General features: G+C 31.3%; 1 protein-coding gene across 4 annotated transcripts in view; it reads left to right on the top strand.

Annotated features, from left to right (window-relative positions):
• The window catches only part of LOC140445079 (sodium-coupled neutral amino acid transporter 9 homolog), a 79940-nt gene extending 68383 nt beyond the window's left edge, over positions 1-11557 (top strand). For 3 of the 4 annotated variants that reach the window (XM_072536879.1, XM_072536877.1, XM_072536881.1), the window contains 4 exons: positions 2374-2570; positions 6300-6404; positions 8015-8271; positions 11198-11557. In XM_072536879.1, the coding sequence (XP_072392980.1) occupies positions 2374-2570; positions 6300-6404; positions 8015-8271; positions 11198-11369 (731 nt within the window). In that variant the 3' untranslated portion in view covers positions 11370-11557. The remainder of the gene's footprint in view (positions 1-2373; positions 2571-6299; positions 6405-8014; positions 8272-11197) is intronic. The other variant, XM_072536880.1, reaches the window with a different exon arrangement.
• Positions 11558-14245: the final 2688 nt, after the last annotated feature.

Below are 14245 nucleotides of genomic sequence, written 5' to 3'. Positions count from 1 at the left end.
AAGCTGATTTGCCGGATGAAAAGGGTGCAAAATTTGTAAGTACAAGCAAATTATTATTCCCGGAGACATTCGTAGTTAAGCAGATAGGGGCAATCCAAAAAGAAGATAGAAACGTGAGTCAGGACGTTCTTTTGATCGACAGGACTATTTTTATAAGCAGAACCAGGGAAGGAGTTTTTCGATAGAGAGTTGGTTAAAGTGAATCATTTTCATAAAGTGCAGAGAAAAATTTATTTATTGAGACGAGACAATAGATTGGACTAATTTTCCTATTGTAATTTTATATGTGAAAGCTATATGATTTGGGGAACATTTATTTCTAAGGGAATTCATTAGTTGTATAAACAGTTTTAAAAGGTTTATTTTACTATTATATTTTAATTGTAGTGCACAAACTTGAGTTTTTATTTATTTATTCCTTTTACTCCTCTTCTTAGTGAACTCTATTGAAGGTAAAGGTATTTTTTCAACTGAAATAGGAACCCTGAGATAAGAAAACATATGAATTATAAAATTGGCGTCGTTAATAAATTTATTCACATATTCGTAATAAAATTCATTAAAGAAAATTTGTTTTAATTAGCTAATTATTTACAATATCATATTAATATATATATATATATATATATATATATATATATATATATATATATATATATAAATATATATATATATATATACACAACGCAAAAGTCTAAGGATATTTTAATAATTTGACAATACCAATGACAGAAAGTTCATGACCATATAAATTTGCTTGTACTATAATTGTTGATACAGATACTCACTTCTTATCAAAAAAAATTGTAAAACTAATAGCAATACGTGTTGTAGAATGTTTTTTATAAGGGACAAAAAAATCGACATTTTTATGTTTTCTTTATTTTTAATTTTAGTCACTTTATACCATTCTTGCTTAATAGGTGAGTTAAAGGTATTGTCTTTTTACCATGAAACGACAACATTTAACGTTGGAAGAGATGAATAGAGCCGTGGGCCTCCTTCAAGCTGGTATGCGACAAACTCAAGTTGCTGACCAGCTGGGTGTCTCCCAAAGCGTCGTAAGTCGTTTGTGGCGTCGGTTTAGAGACACTAGGAGTCCAGCCGAGCAACATCCAGGACGTGGTCGCTCTACAACCGTCGCTCAAGACCGATATTTAATTTTAAATGCCAGAAGGCAGCCAACAATCACAGCACCTGAGCTGGTTAATGAATTACAGCTTGCACATAATGTAACAATTAGCAGCAGTACTGTGAGGAATCGTCTCCATGAAGCCAATCTTCGTAGTCGGCGACCACTGAGATGTCCACCTCTATCTAGAGGCAATCGCGCTGCAAGATTAACCTGGTGTCAAGAGTTTCAGAATTGGACTGACAATGACTGGGCCACAGTTTTGTTTAGTGACGAGTCTAGATATGGATTTCATCCAGATTCTCGTCGGACAAGAGTTTGGAGACGACCCGGATATGGAGAACGATTACGACATCTTTAAGAAGTGTATGCATACAGAGGTGGTACATTAATGGTATGGGGTGGAATGATGATTGATGGAAGAACTTACCTCATTTTCCCACGTGGCTTTCTCACAAGTTAGCAATATTTGGACACTATTCTTGAACCTGTTGTGCGCCCGTTTGCTGCAGCTGTTGGAGAAAATTTTTACTTTATGCATGATAATGCTCGACCATATGTTGCGCATATTGTAACAAACTGGTTGGATAACGAGGGTATTGATGTATTGCCGTGGCCAGCACAATCACCGGACTTGAATCCCATTGAGCATGTATGGGACATGCTTCAACGAAGAATTACTCCACATATGAGCAATATCTACAATGAGTTTCCATTAAAAGAGCTTCTGAGAGAACAATGGACACAACTACCTCAAGCAGACATTAACAATGTGATTCGGAGCACGAAAAGTAGATGTATAGCTATGATAAACCAACGTGGTGGCCATACTTTATTTTAAGTTTATATTTTTTCGTATTTTTGACATTTTATGGTGGTATGTGAAACATGGGTGATTTTTAATATATTTTTTTGCTCCAATTTTCTGTTTTTTTTTGCAATTTATGGTTTTTGACATATTAAACAACAATTTAAACTACAAATTTTGTATTACTTTTTTTAAGTTGATTACAGATAAACAAAATACGTCTATTTATAAAAATATCCCTAGACTTTTGCGTTGTGTATATATATATATATATATATATATATATATATATATATATATATATATATATATATATATATATATATATATATATATATTATATTCCATATAAAATATATTTTATTGTAGTGTATTGTTAAAATTTATTTTAAGTAGTGAGTGAATTAATTAACTATATGTTTTTAATTTTTAGGAACTTTAAGTGTGGGTTATTTGTTCATTTTCGTGTCAGTTAAATCTTTCCAGTGGGGTATAAATATAAGCGATTGGACTGTAGAATTTTCTGTAAAACCAACATTTTGTGTTCTTAGCGGAATGTTGGGAATGAGTTATTTTATTCATAATATTATAATTTCTATCATGAAGCAAAATAAACACCAAAACCATAATGTAAGTATTTTGTATAACAAATAATTAATAATTATTCAAATTTTTACTAAAAATCTGACATTACTTTAAGTAGCCCTAAGATTCAAGTTTTGAGAAAAATACTAACAGGTTTAACTTTGTTGGCAAAATAACAAAATTGTATTCAAAGTTAAAAAATAATGCTTAATATTACACTTTTTTATAAAATCTAAACGAATCTATAAAACTAATATCAATCAAACGCAATGGACTACCAAAGTCTGACTTCACAGTGGGCAGGGGCTTAAAAAACATTTCCAAACATTTCTAATTTGTGTGTATTTATCCCATAAGAAATTGGAAATATTGGTTTTTGTAATTGTTTGAAGAATAAATATGGACTATGGACTATTTATTGTTCGTGAATTTGTGAGGTAAGAATGTCAAAATTATTAAGATATTTACTATGAATGTTCATATTTTAAGGTTATGTTTGATATAAACTTTAATTATTTTTAACTGTATTTCATGGTATTTTGTTGTTGTTTTTATCAGAGTTATTTTAAGACAAATCAATAAATCATTGAATTTGTTTACGAAGTTAAAAAATATTTAAATTAATGTTTTATTCTTTTTTCGCTGCCAGTGATTTTATCCTGTAAAGGACTAAATATATTCATTTTTTCGTAGTTTAAATTATATAACATTCTTTATTGTTATTGTAATATAATTACTATTAACTACTTAAACTACGAGAAAACGAATGTATTTAGTCTTTTAGGGAGTAAAATCGCTGGTTCTTTAAACAATAATAAAGAAACAATATTTCCAACTTCTTAATATTACCAACGTATGTGATAAATACACACAAATTAAAAATATTTGGAAAGGTTTTCAGATTTGGAAAGGACGTCAGAGCTATTTTTTCTAAATATTCGTTGCCAACAAAATTAAACTAAAGTTTAAAATAAAATATTAGTACAAGATACTATGCTATAATTTCACTATTTGGGAGAGTGATTCATGGTTTAAACGCTGAATATCCTCAAATTTAAATGTACACAGCGGCCCTCGAAAACTACCCGTTTTCTCAATTGCAATTTGCGTTTTCTCATAAGAAATTACGCAATATATAAGTAGTATATTTATTTGTGCTTCTCTATAGAAAAATTGACCAGGAGTTGTTGTACAGTGTAGCCAATTCTTGTTCACAAGTAGTAATTATGGTCATACAAAACCTGTATTCTTCCACGCAGCGATTATTACCGTCATAAAAATACCAAAAAACATGATTTTTTTAATATTAAAAATTAAGCACAAAATTATAATTGAATAAATTTTATTTATATGTTCCGTTTCGTTACATATTTAAATTTATAAAATAAAAATCGATATTTTAAAACATTATTTTTCAATCGTTTGGCAACTTTGGAATTAGCGACGGAACTCCGTTTTAATTCCAACCCACAGAAAGCCGTAAAAACTGGTTTTTGCCGAGCAAGTGCTCATCATCAATAGTTCATTTACATTGGCGTTTCTGAGCGTAGTGCATAGGTTGCATTTTGTGAATATATTTTATGCGATAAGTTTGTGTTATTGATAAAACGTGTTATTGATAATATGAGTGTTATAGTTTGTCGTTTTATAGTAATTTTTTAGTTCTATTCTGTGATTATTTGGTTTGAGTTTTATTGGAGTTGGACGAAAAATCGAGTTGTTCCAAGAGAAGACAGCAAAATTCTGATGTTGATTCCAAAAATGAAAAGCCGCAAAGAGACGGAAAATGTTAACGTCCGAAGAGAAGGTAATGATACGAAACGTTTATGAAGGAATTGTCGACAGAAAAACGGCATTGAATGTTAGCCAAGCGGTCGACATTTGTAGCAGTTTACCAAAAGTATCCGTTAGCTGTATTTATCGTGTACCTAAAAATACATCGGAAAATAAAAAGCAAGAAAAATGTAAAACTAGAGGTAGAAAAAGCATTGTTTTGGATGACGAGACAAATAATACGTCGAAAAATTCATTCATTTTATTTTCGGAGCGAAATTCCAACACTGAAAAATATTTCTCAAGAGCTCGAAACGATGAGCTAAATGTATAGGCCACATAATTAAAGAAGAACATCGTATGTGGGAACTTGAAACTCATATCGAAGTTTTACTAGAGCCGATATAATTACACCAGGTGGTGAAGATAATGACAGCGATAGCAGCACTGCATCTTCAGATTTAGACAGCGAATAATATGTTCTAATAGTTTAATAAGAACATCAGCATAAAAAAACAAAAACAAAAAAAACGAGAAGAACATAGTAAGTGTGTATAGTGTTTGTGTTTAAATAGAATAGTACAATGTTTTGTTACATCAAACATTATTTTTATTTTGTTTTTATAGAATTTTATTTTGTTTTATAGGATTTTATTTTGCTTTGTTTTATACTGTTTAAGTATTTTGTTCATTTTATTTAATAAGACAATATGGCTCTTGGCGAACACCCATTTAAAAAAAGTAACGCGCCACAAGACATACTTCTGGGGTGGTGTGGAAACTGTCTTAAAATTTGTTTTAAAAAAATTTCATTGTGTAACTCTTTAAGGACGGGTCACGTCAAAAGACGTTTTAGCGTAACTTCCGCGACAGCCGGGTGGTATCAGTAAGCTTTCTGCAAAATTACTTGTTTTTTATAGCATTTTGTTTGTGGCATTCTGTATTTTTAGGGGAATGTAGCGAATGAGCCACAAAATATTTATTCGTATGTTTATTTACTGACGTTTCGATCTCTATATCCAGAGACCGTTTTCAATTATACAAATAATAGTAATAGTTATTTTCTATGGCTTTTTGCTTGTCGTTCTGTATTTTTAGAAATAAGGTTGGGAATAAGCCACAATATATTTATTCAAATGTTTAATTTACGGAGGTTTCGATCTCTATAAAGAGACCGTTTTCAAACATACAAATGACAGATATATTTATTTTTCTATAGCTTTTTGTTTGTGGCATTCTGTATTTTTAGGGAGATGGTTGGAAATAAGCCACAATATATCTATTTACATGTTTAATACACTGACGTTTCGATCTCTATTCCGTTTTTAAAGATAGAAAAAAAAAGAAAATAAATAATATAAGATTATAAAAATAATAATAATAAACAAATAAAATAAATTAATATAACTATCATTTATATCTTTGAAAGTGGTCTTTGGATATAGAGATCGAAACGTCAGTAAAAACTTGTAAATAAATATATTGTGGCCTATTTCGAACATTAATATTTGAAAAATATAATATAATTAACGTTAAAATAAAAGTGAGTGTACGTCACTGGATTTTCATACGTCTTTCCGCATTTCTGCGCTTTTAAACGATGAATCACTCAAATTTCCCAAATAGTGAAATTATAGCACATATTTATTAAAAATATATATTTATATGTATATGTATTTATTAAAAATCCCTTTTTCGATTAATAGTAAATTTCTCCATATTAATTATGCAACCCGTAATACAGGAACATTTTATTACAGTGTATAAATATAATTGACATACACATAAAAATTAGTAACTAAAATGAGTACTTTTTTATATTAGATACAATTTCAAATAACATGTTTAATTTAAAAAGTACTAAGTTTTAGATTATTTGTAAATTATTTGTTACTACTGACTATGCATCAGCAATACACTGCACTTAGTTTAATAGCAAGTTTTCATATAATGTGCGATTTATATTTTTTGTTCTTTCTAATTAATGAGATATATTTTTAGGGCAGAGATCTTTCAATTGCCTTTGGTCTGGTATGTTTCACATATCTATTTCTTGGTGTTGTATTTTATACGACTTTTCCTTTGGCAAAATCTTGTATAGAAGATGTAAGTATTTTTTTATATCAAAATCATATTTTGTGTCGGGCATATTTTTAATATAGAAGATGCAAGTATTTTTTGTATTAAAACTTACATTTTGTATCGGGAATATTTTGAATGAGCCCACCGATTGCATGTTTTGTAGATTTTGCAAGTACGTCTATGGAATATATAATCAATTAATTTAACACTGCCTAAATTAACATTTTTTTAAGCGAAGCTTCTATACTCGCGTTATATTACTTTTTTCTCTCTAGTGAACTGCTAAGGGAGCGTTACGGAACTAGCGTCATAAGATAGCGTCGTCACGAGTACCGCTACGGAACTAGCGCCACAAGATGGCGTCGTCAAAAGTAGGGCCACAAAAGAGCGGTTCTTCACGATTCACTACTCTCGATCAATTCGTTTGTAGTCATCATATATTTTTTATTTTATTTATTTTTCCTTAATGTTAATAAATTTTTATATTATAATTATAATATAAAACATATAACATTATATATATATATATATATATATATATATATATATATATATATATATATATAACATTAGTCCAGTCCAAAACCGAAATAATATATTACCGATTATGTTTTTAAAAGCACTTGAAGAAAAGAAAACTCTAAAAGAAATTCATCATAAGTTCCTGGTCATACTCATTTAAAATGTGATACATAGAAAGATTTGTGAAAAAAAGAAACGCCACAATTTTAGTTCTACAGGACTGGGTATCAGTAATTAAAATGACGAGCCCTCGTTTTGACGTAAAATTTATGAAACAAACTGACTTTTTCGGATTTTCCAAACTTCTAACAACGCATTTTATAAAAAGAAATGTTGATAAAGATAGAAATTCTTTTGTTTGGAACAGCGTATTTTGGCTACGTTACAAAAAAGATAGTGATATAGGCTTCAAATACACATTAGATCCCAATAAACCGTTTCATTAAATGTCCATGCTAAGAAGAGGCAGGTCAACTTCCATGTCTAATATTCAGATACTTCCAGCTTTTAATGATCTTCTACCCATAGACTATTTGAAATATAAAGATATTCTCGATATACTACCCTTTATAGATCCAATCTATCATGGATTTTACCATTCGCTTAAACAAACTCAAACCAGTACCACACAATATACCTACAAGCAACAGTGATGAAAATTTCGACGCGTAAATTTTAATTTGGTACACAAGTAAAGTCATATATTATTTCCACAGCTCTGTTTCCCAATACAAAGAAATTGACCAATAATATTTTAGGTTCTCTCCTCTTTGACCGTTATCTCCATTAAAATACTTTTTAAATCTCTATATTTTTGATACAAATATGATATGTGCCATTATATCAAAAACAGAAATGTTAAAACATATTTCGTTTGTTACATCTGTTATAGCACTTAATAAAGTATTTATTGAAATATATTTGGTTATTTATTTTGTTGCGTTCGATTTAAGAAACCTTCTCGAATTTTAAAATTGCCCTACTGAAAAACATGCATTTTGGAGTTATCATATGTCTCCCAAACACCACAGAATTATAATTTTGACAAGGGATTTAAATTTGAAACTCGCAATATAACATGAAGATTTTTCAGATTTTTCTTTCTTTTTCAGAATCTCTTAAACAATTTTTCCAAGAAGGATGTAATGGCTTTAATCGCTCGAATTCTACTTTTCTTCCAACTATTTACAGTCTATCCGTTTGTTACTTATATGTTAAGAGCAGATATATTGACAGCTATAAGCATGATTTTTGGTAAAGAACGAAATAAAGAATTCTCTTATATCAAAACTATTATAATCAATTTCAGTATTGTGTTCATATGCATTTTATTTGCATGTTTTATGCCCCGAATTGGCACACTAATAAGGTAAATATAGCAAAAAAATTCCATTAAAAGTTTCATATTTAATATGTTAATTATCTATTAAGGGAAGTTGGGGGAATTATAGGTACATATTTAAGTAAAACCGTTTTAATTGTTGTTTATTCAAAATAGTTGTAAACCTATTTAAATTAATATATTTAACTAAAGAAAATTAATCCTAAACATATATAACACACATATATATTTCATCTAATTTACATACCGCTGCACGTCATCCGCGTCATAGCCCGTGAGGTCACATGATACCAACACGAAATATTTAGGCGGTAGGTGTGTTCTTTTTTAGAATCACTTTGCCGAGTACACTGGCGTTACAGCCACTAGATATATTTTATTATATACGCGTAGAAATAATATTTAAAGATTCCTATTAATGTTAACTTAAAGAAATACACAATAATATGTATAATTTAATTTGTATAAATGCATTATAAAGCGTTTTTATGAAGAACATTTGTTCGGAACACACTGTAACTGTAATCGAACGAAGGTGATATTTTGGCATAAATTGGTAACACTTATTTGACAGTTGCGGTGTTGACACTTTTTGTAGTTGATTATTTTAAATTTTAAAGTGAATACCTCTTGTTTTATATTTTTACCTATTTAATAAAATCTGTTCTTTTTAGAACAAAATTAGTGTGTTTTATTTCAAAAATGTCACGTAAGAATTTAAATAATCTTTGTAAAGAGATGGTAGCTTCTTCGATTCATTATTTTGAACAGTTATAGATAGGATAATATAATAATGGATTCAGGATTTCTTATACTCTGGCAACTATGTCAACTTCGATCTCTGTCAATGATAATGACGTGCAACGGTAAGTAAATTAGATGGACTGTAGTCAAACTGTAAATACCTATTCTAAAATTATCAATTTTTTTTTGTTGATGCGTAAAATTTCCAATCTCTGTGTGTAATTTTACACAGTATGTCTGGAAATTTTAAGCAAATTAAAAAAGTTATACAGCTTGATTTTATTATTTACATGGGTATAAGCCACAATTAAAGGTTAAAGTAAGTTTATTGACGTTTCAATTTCCACTTCGGAAATCGTTCTCAAAATACAAACATTAGTAAATTGTTAAATTTTTAAATTTTTTTAAATTAAGTTGTGGATCCAAAATCTTCTTCTTCTAATGGCGCTACAACCCTTTGTGAGTCTTGGCCTGCTTAACAATGTTCTTCCATTCTGCCCCGTCGGATACTTTCCTTCGCCACTACCTGATGTTCATGGTTTTAAGATCCCTCTCTACGTCGTCTATCCATCTTAAACGGGGCCTTCCTCTTGTTCTGTTTCCTTGGGGCTTCCATCCCTGGACTACTTTTACAGCTCAATTATCTGGCATTCTTTCTAGGTGACCAAGCCAGTTTAATCTTTGTGACTTTACAAATCTAACAATATCTGCGCTCTGCATTAGTTCATCCAGCTCGTGGTTCATTTTAATTCTCCACGAACCATCGCTGCATTGGGTTGGTCCAAATATCTTCCTTAATAATTTGCGCTCAAATATTCTCAGTTGATTTTCATCAGTGGTTGAGAGGGTCCACGTTTCACATCCATATGTGACCACTGGTCTAAGTACTGTTTTGTAGATTCTAAGCTTAGACTCACGATTCAGTAACTTACTTTTTATTAAGTCTTTGTATGCATAAAAGCACTTATTACCGCTAACAATCCGTGCTTGTATTTCTTGACTGAAGGTGGTTCCAAAATAAGACCTTCATTAATTGTTTATATCTTTTGTAAAAATTAACTTACACTTTTGTGATTGCTCTGAAATGGAATACTTGTAGTGCTTAACAAACGCACAAAATTTTAGCTCAAAATATTTTTACAAAAATTATAAGTAAACAATTAATGAGTTTACCTTATTTTACTGTTGTTTGAACAACAAATTAATTTTAAAAAAATTATAATACGCCATTTTAAGGTTTTTCTATCTTTTAAGAGAACAAATATTTATATGTAAGTGTAAGTAAATATCTTTTCAATGGTAAGCGAAAAAATCGCGGTTTTCGTACTAAACTGTTAATAATTAAAAAACCATGACGAAATGTCAGCAGAAAACTGATAGGTATATATTAATGGAAAACTCATCAAATACCTGGATATTGCAATGTTCCGAGAAAAACTAATTTCCCTAGACTATAATGTAAATACACTTTTAAAAGAGTAATTGGCAATAATTGGAATTAGATCAAATATAATTTACATACAATTTAAATTTCCTGCGTAGATTTTGTTGTAATTACTAATCAAAGATACCACAATTTTTTTTCTTCTTAGGCTGCCTGTCCTTTTTCCTTCAATTTTACCTTGCAAAATGCATTGAAGTAGCTCGTATCTGCCTTGATTTCTCATTATATGTCCAAAGTATTGCAGCTTACGGCTCTTGTTGTACGATGTTGACCAAATCCGCAGTTGTGTTCATTCTCCGCAGTACTTCTTCATTGGTAACTTTGTCTGTCCATGGTATCTTCAGAATCCTTCTGTATGACCATAGATCAAAAGCCTGAAGTTTTGATAGAGTTTCCGCCTTCAATGTCCACGTTTCTACTTCGTACAGGAGCACTGTAGGTCATGGCTCTTGAACACGAAACTCATAGTCAAGAATGCACTTTTTGCCTTTCCAATTCGACATTTAATCTCTTCAGTATTGTCCCACAACTCATTAATTCTAGTTCCCAAGTAGTTGTATTATGAGACATGTTCAATTCTTATTTGGTTATTTTACAAATTTAATCCACAAATTTTACAAAACGATTAAATATGAATTCCTGTTTATTTGGGAATTATTCAGCTTTAAGGTCTAATTAGAAAAGGAAAGATAATATTTTAGATATAATCGTGAGCTCTATCTTCTAGATTTTGTTAGAAAAAAAAGTATATATCTTATGTTTTAGGTACACTGGTGCTCTAAGCGGTCTAATTTACATATTCGTGATGCCTAGTTTATTAAAAATGGCATCACTTAAACAAGAGGGAGCTTTGTCTATTCCAGCAATAATTATACATGTTATAATTATAATTCTCGGAATACTTAATTTAATATCTCAATTTTTCATAACAGATTAAAGTGAAGCATGAAAAATTTGCCATTGAAAATACTCAAATTACTGCCGTAAACTTTTGAAGAAGCATCTGCTATCAATTTACCAATTTTTATATGTAGAATAACAGAATTAAGAAAACACATATTATTTAATATATTGTTAATACATACTATTTATTTCTTGTCGATTTAAATAAATACTCGATTTTTATTACTGTGTCAGTTATTAACTCTGTGTACATATATATATATATATATATATATATATATATATATATATATATATATATATATATATATATATATATAGAAGAACCAACTCCAAGCAACGATTAGTTGAACTTTTTAAAACCAGATGCTAAAACATGAATTATTAAAGAAACGCAATTAAACTAGAAAGTTCTATAAGATCATAAATAGCACAAGAAAGGAATTTAAACCATGACTACCGATTTATAAGAAACAAAAATGGACATATAATTAGTACTAGTGACGCATTACAAAGTAGATAGGTTGAACATTTCAAAGAACTACTCTGTACTGACGTGGAAAATGATACGCCGCTCCAAAATTTTAATTTAACCTACAACTTTTAACGGGTTTTTACCCAGATATTTAATGGCTTTAAACATGTATACCTAGTAAGTACATATTAACCACATTCTGTATTAATCTTGGTCAAAATATCCCTAAGGGGAGCACGGAAGGAGCCTCCACACAAGTGATATTATAAGAACAAAATGTCACTATAGCTCCCTGGAAACGCCCCTTGGGCGGCCAATCCTTCCACCACTGGATCCGAACAAAGTAACGAGAATCAACGGCTCTTCTCAGAGCCTACACTAACAATGATGACCATAAACATTGAGGGTATTACTTGTAACAAACAGGAAATTTTGTCTGAACTGTGTAAAATGCACAAGTGTGATATATTATGTATACAAGAGATTCACCGTGACATATCAGCACATAGACCTAGCGTTGAGGGAATGCAGCTTATCATTGAACATCCAAGTGCAAAACATGGAAGCGCCATCTTCGTGAGAAGAGATATTGATGTAACATCAGCTGAAAAAACATGCTACAACGACATTGAAATTCTGACTGTCGAAATAGGAGCCTGCACAGTGACATATGTGTATAAACCACCCCAGAGAGACTTTGTTTTCTCCCCTCCAAAAAATTTCGCTTCTCAAAAAGCCAGATTCATTCTCGGTGATTTTAATAGTCATAATGTTCATTGGGGCTACGCTTCAACTGATAAGAATGGAGATCTTGTGGAATCGTGGGCTGAACAAAACAACCTGGCACTTCTACATGACCCAAAACTGCCCTATTCGTTCCAGAGCAAAATATGGAAGAAAGGTTACAACCCTGATCTCACCTTAATCAGCTTGTCTTTAGAGGACCGTTGCGTTAGGAAGGTATATAAGCCTATACCGAAGACGCGACATAGGCCCGTGGGAATAACCATTTACAGCGCTATAAAAGCTCCCAAAATCCCTTTCAAACGAAGGTTTAATGTCAAAAAAGCGAACTGGGCAAAATTTGCTGATGAATTGGAAACACAAGTGAAAAATATAGTCCCGATCCCCAAAAACTATGACGCTTGTCATAGTAGTCATAGTCATAGACGCTATTTGACTATCAAACTTGTAAAACGAATCTCATGTAAACACATACCCAGAGGATGTCAACAACATTACATATCTGATCTGAACGATGAAGTAAAAGACATTATGACAAAGTACACCGAAGAATATAGTAAAGACCCATTTAGCGAAGTTACGGCAGAGATAGGGGAGAGACTGCGGCAAACACTAAGTGCCTCCAGACAACAACGGTGGAGCGAGACTTTATTAAGTAAAATGGATATGACGCACAGTAGTAAGCAGGCTTGGAATATGATCAAAAAACTTAATGGTGATCCCACAGAGATGAAAGAGCTATGTGCAATAACGCCAAATCAGATAGCCCACCAACTGCTTCTGAATGGCAAAACAAACAATCGTTGCAAAACGCCAAATATTATAAGAACTCAAGACCAGGAAACAACTCTCTTGCGAAACTCATTTACCATCGAAGAGCTCAAAAATGGTATTGACTGTATGAAAAATGGAAAATCACCTGGGGTGGACGAAATCCTGACAGAGCAGATAAAACACCTCGGGCAAAAAGCGAGACAATGGGTGCTCGATCTATTTAACATCTGTCGCTCTACCTACCAGATTCCAAAACTGTGGCGTAAATCAAAAGTAGTAGCCCTTCTGAAACCTGAGAAAGACCCTGAACTACCGAGTAGCTACCGTCCGATATCCCTGCTATGCCATTTGTATAAATTGTATGAACGCCTACATTTTAAACCGCATCCAGGAAAAATTAGATGCAAAACGAATCCCACAACAAGCAGGCTTCAGACCAGGTAAATCATGCACAGGCCAAGTGCTGAACAGAATACATAGAGGAGGGATTTGAGCAGAAAAAGATAGTGGGAGTAGCCTTCATAGACCTCACAGCGGCCTATGATACGATAAACCACAGAACCTTGCTAACTAAGATCTAGAACACTGTGATTGACTATGACCTAGTAAATATCATTAGATCACTGTTGTGTAATAGACGTTTCTACGTTTTGCTAAATGGAAAGGAAACTCATTTTTGGAGGCACACTTTAAAAAGACTTCAGTTGTCAAGAAAAAACCATTTACAATATCTAAGTACCGAATATTTATTTATGATTCTACAATGCCAGAAAATGTGTGTGTTACAGAATCTCACAATCCTACTTGTGTAACCTGTTACCTTTTATTTAAAAACCCAGGTACATTCATAGACCTAAATATGATTCCATTGGCATATAAAGAAAAACTCCCACTTAAATACAAGAAATACAACAGTA

Source organism: Diabrotica undecimpunctata, chromosome 7, assembly GCF_040954645.1.
Source record: "Diabrotica undecimpunctata isolate CICGRU chromosome 7, icDiaUnde3, whole genome shotgun sequence".
NCBI classification, from domain to species: Eukaryota; Metazoa; Arthropoda; class Insecta; order Coleoptera; family Chrysomelidae; genus Diabrotica; species Diabrotica undecimpunctata.
The sequence above is the reverse complement of the archived record's forward strand: the minus strand, read 5'-3'. Positions and strand labels throughout refer to the sequence as shown.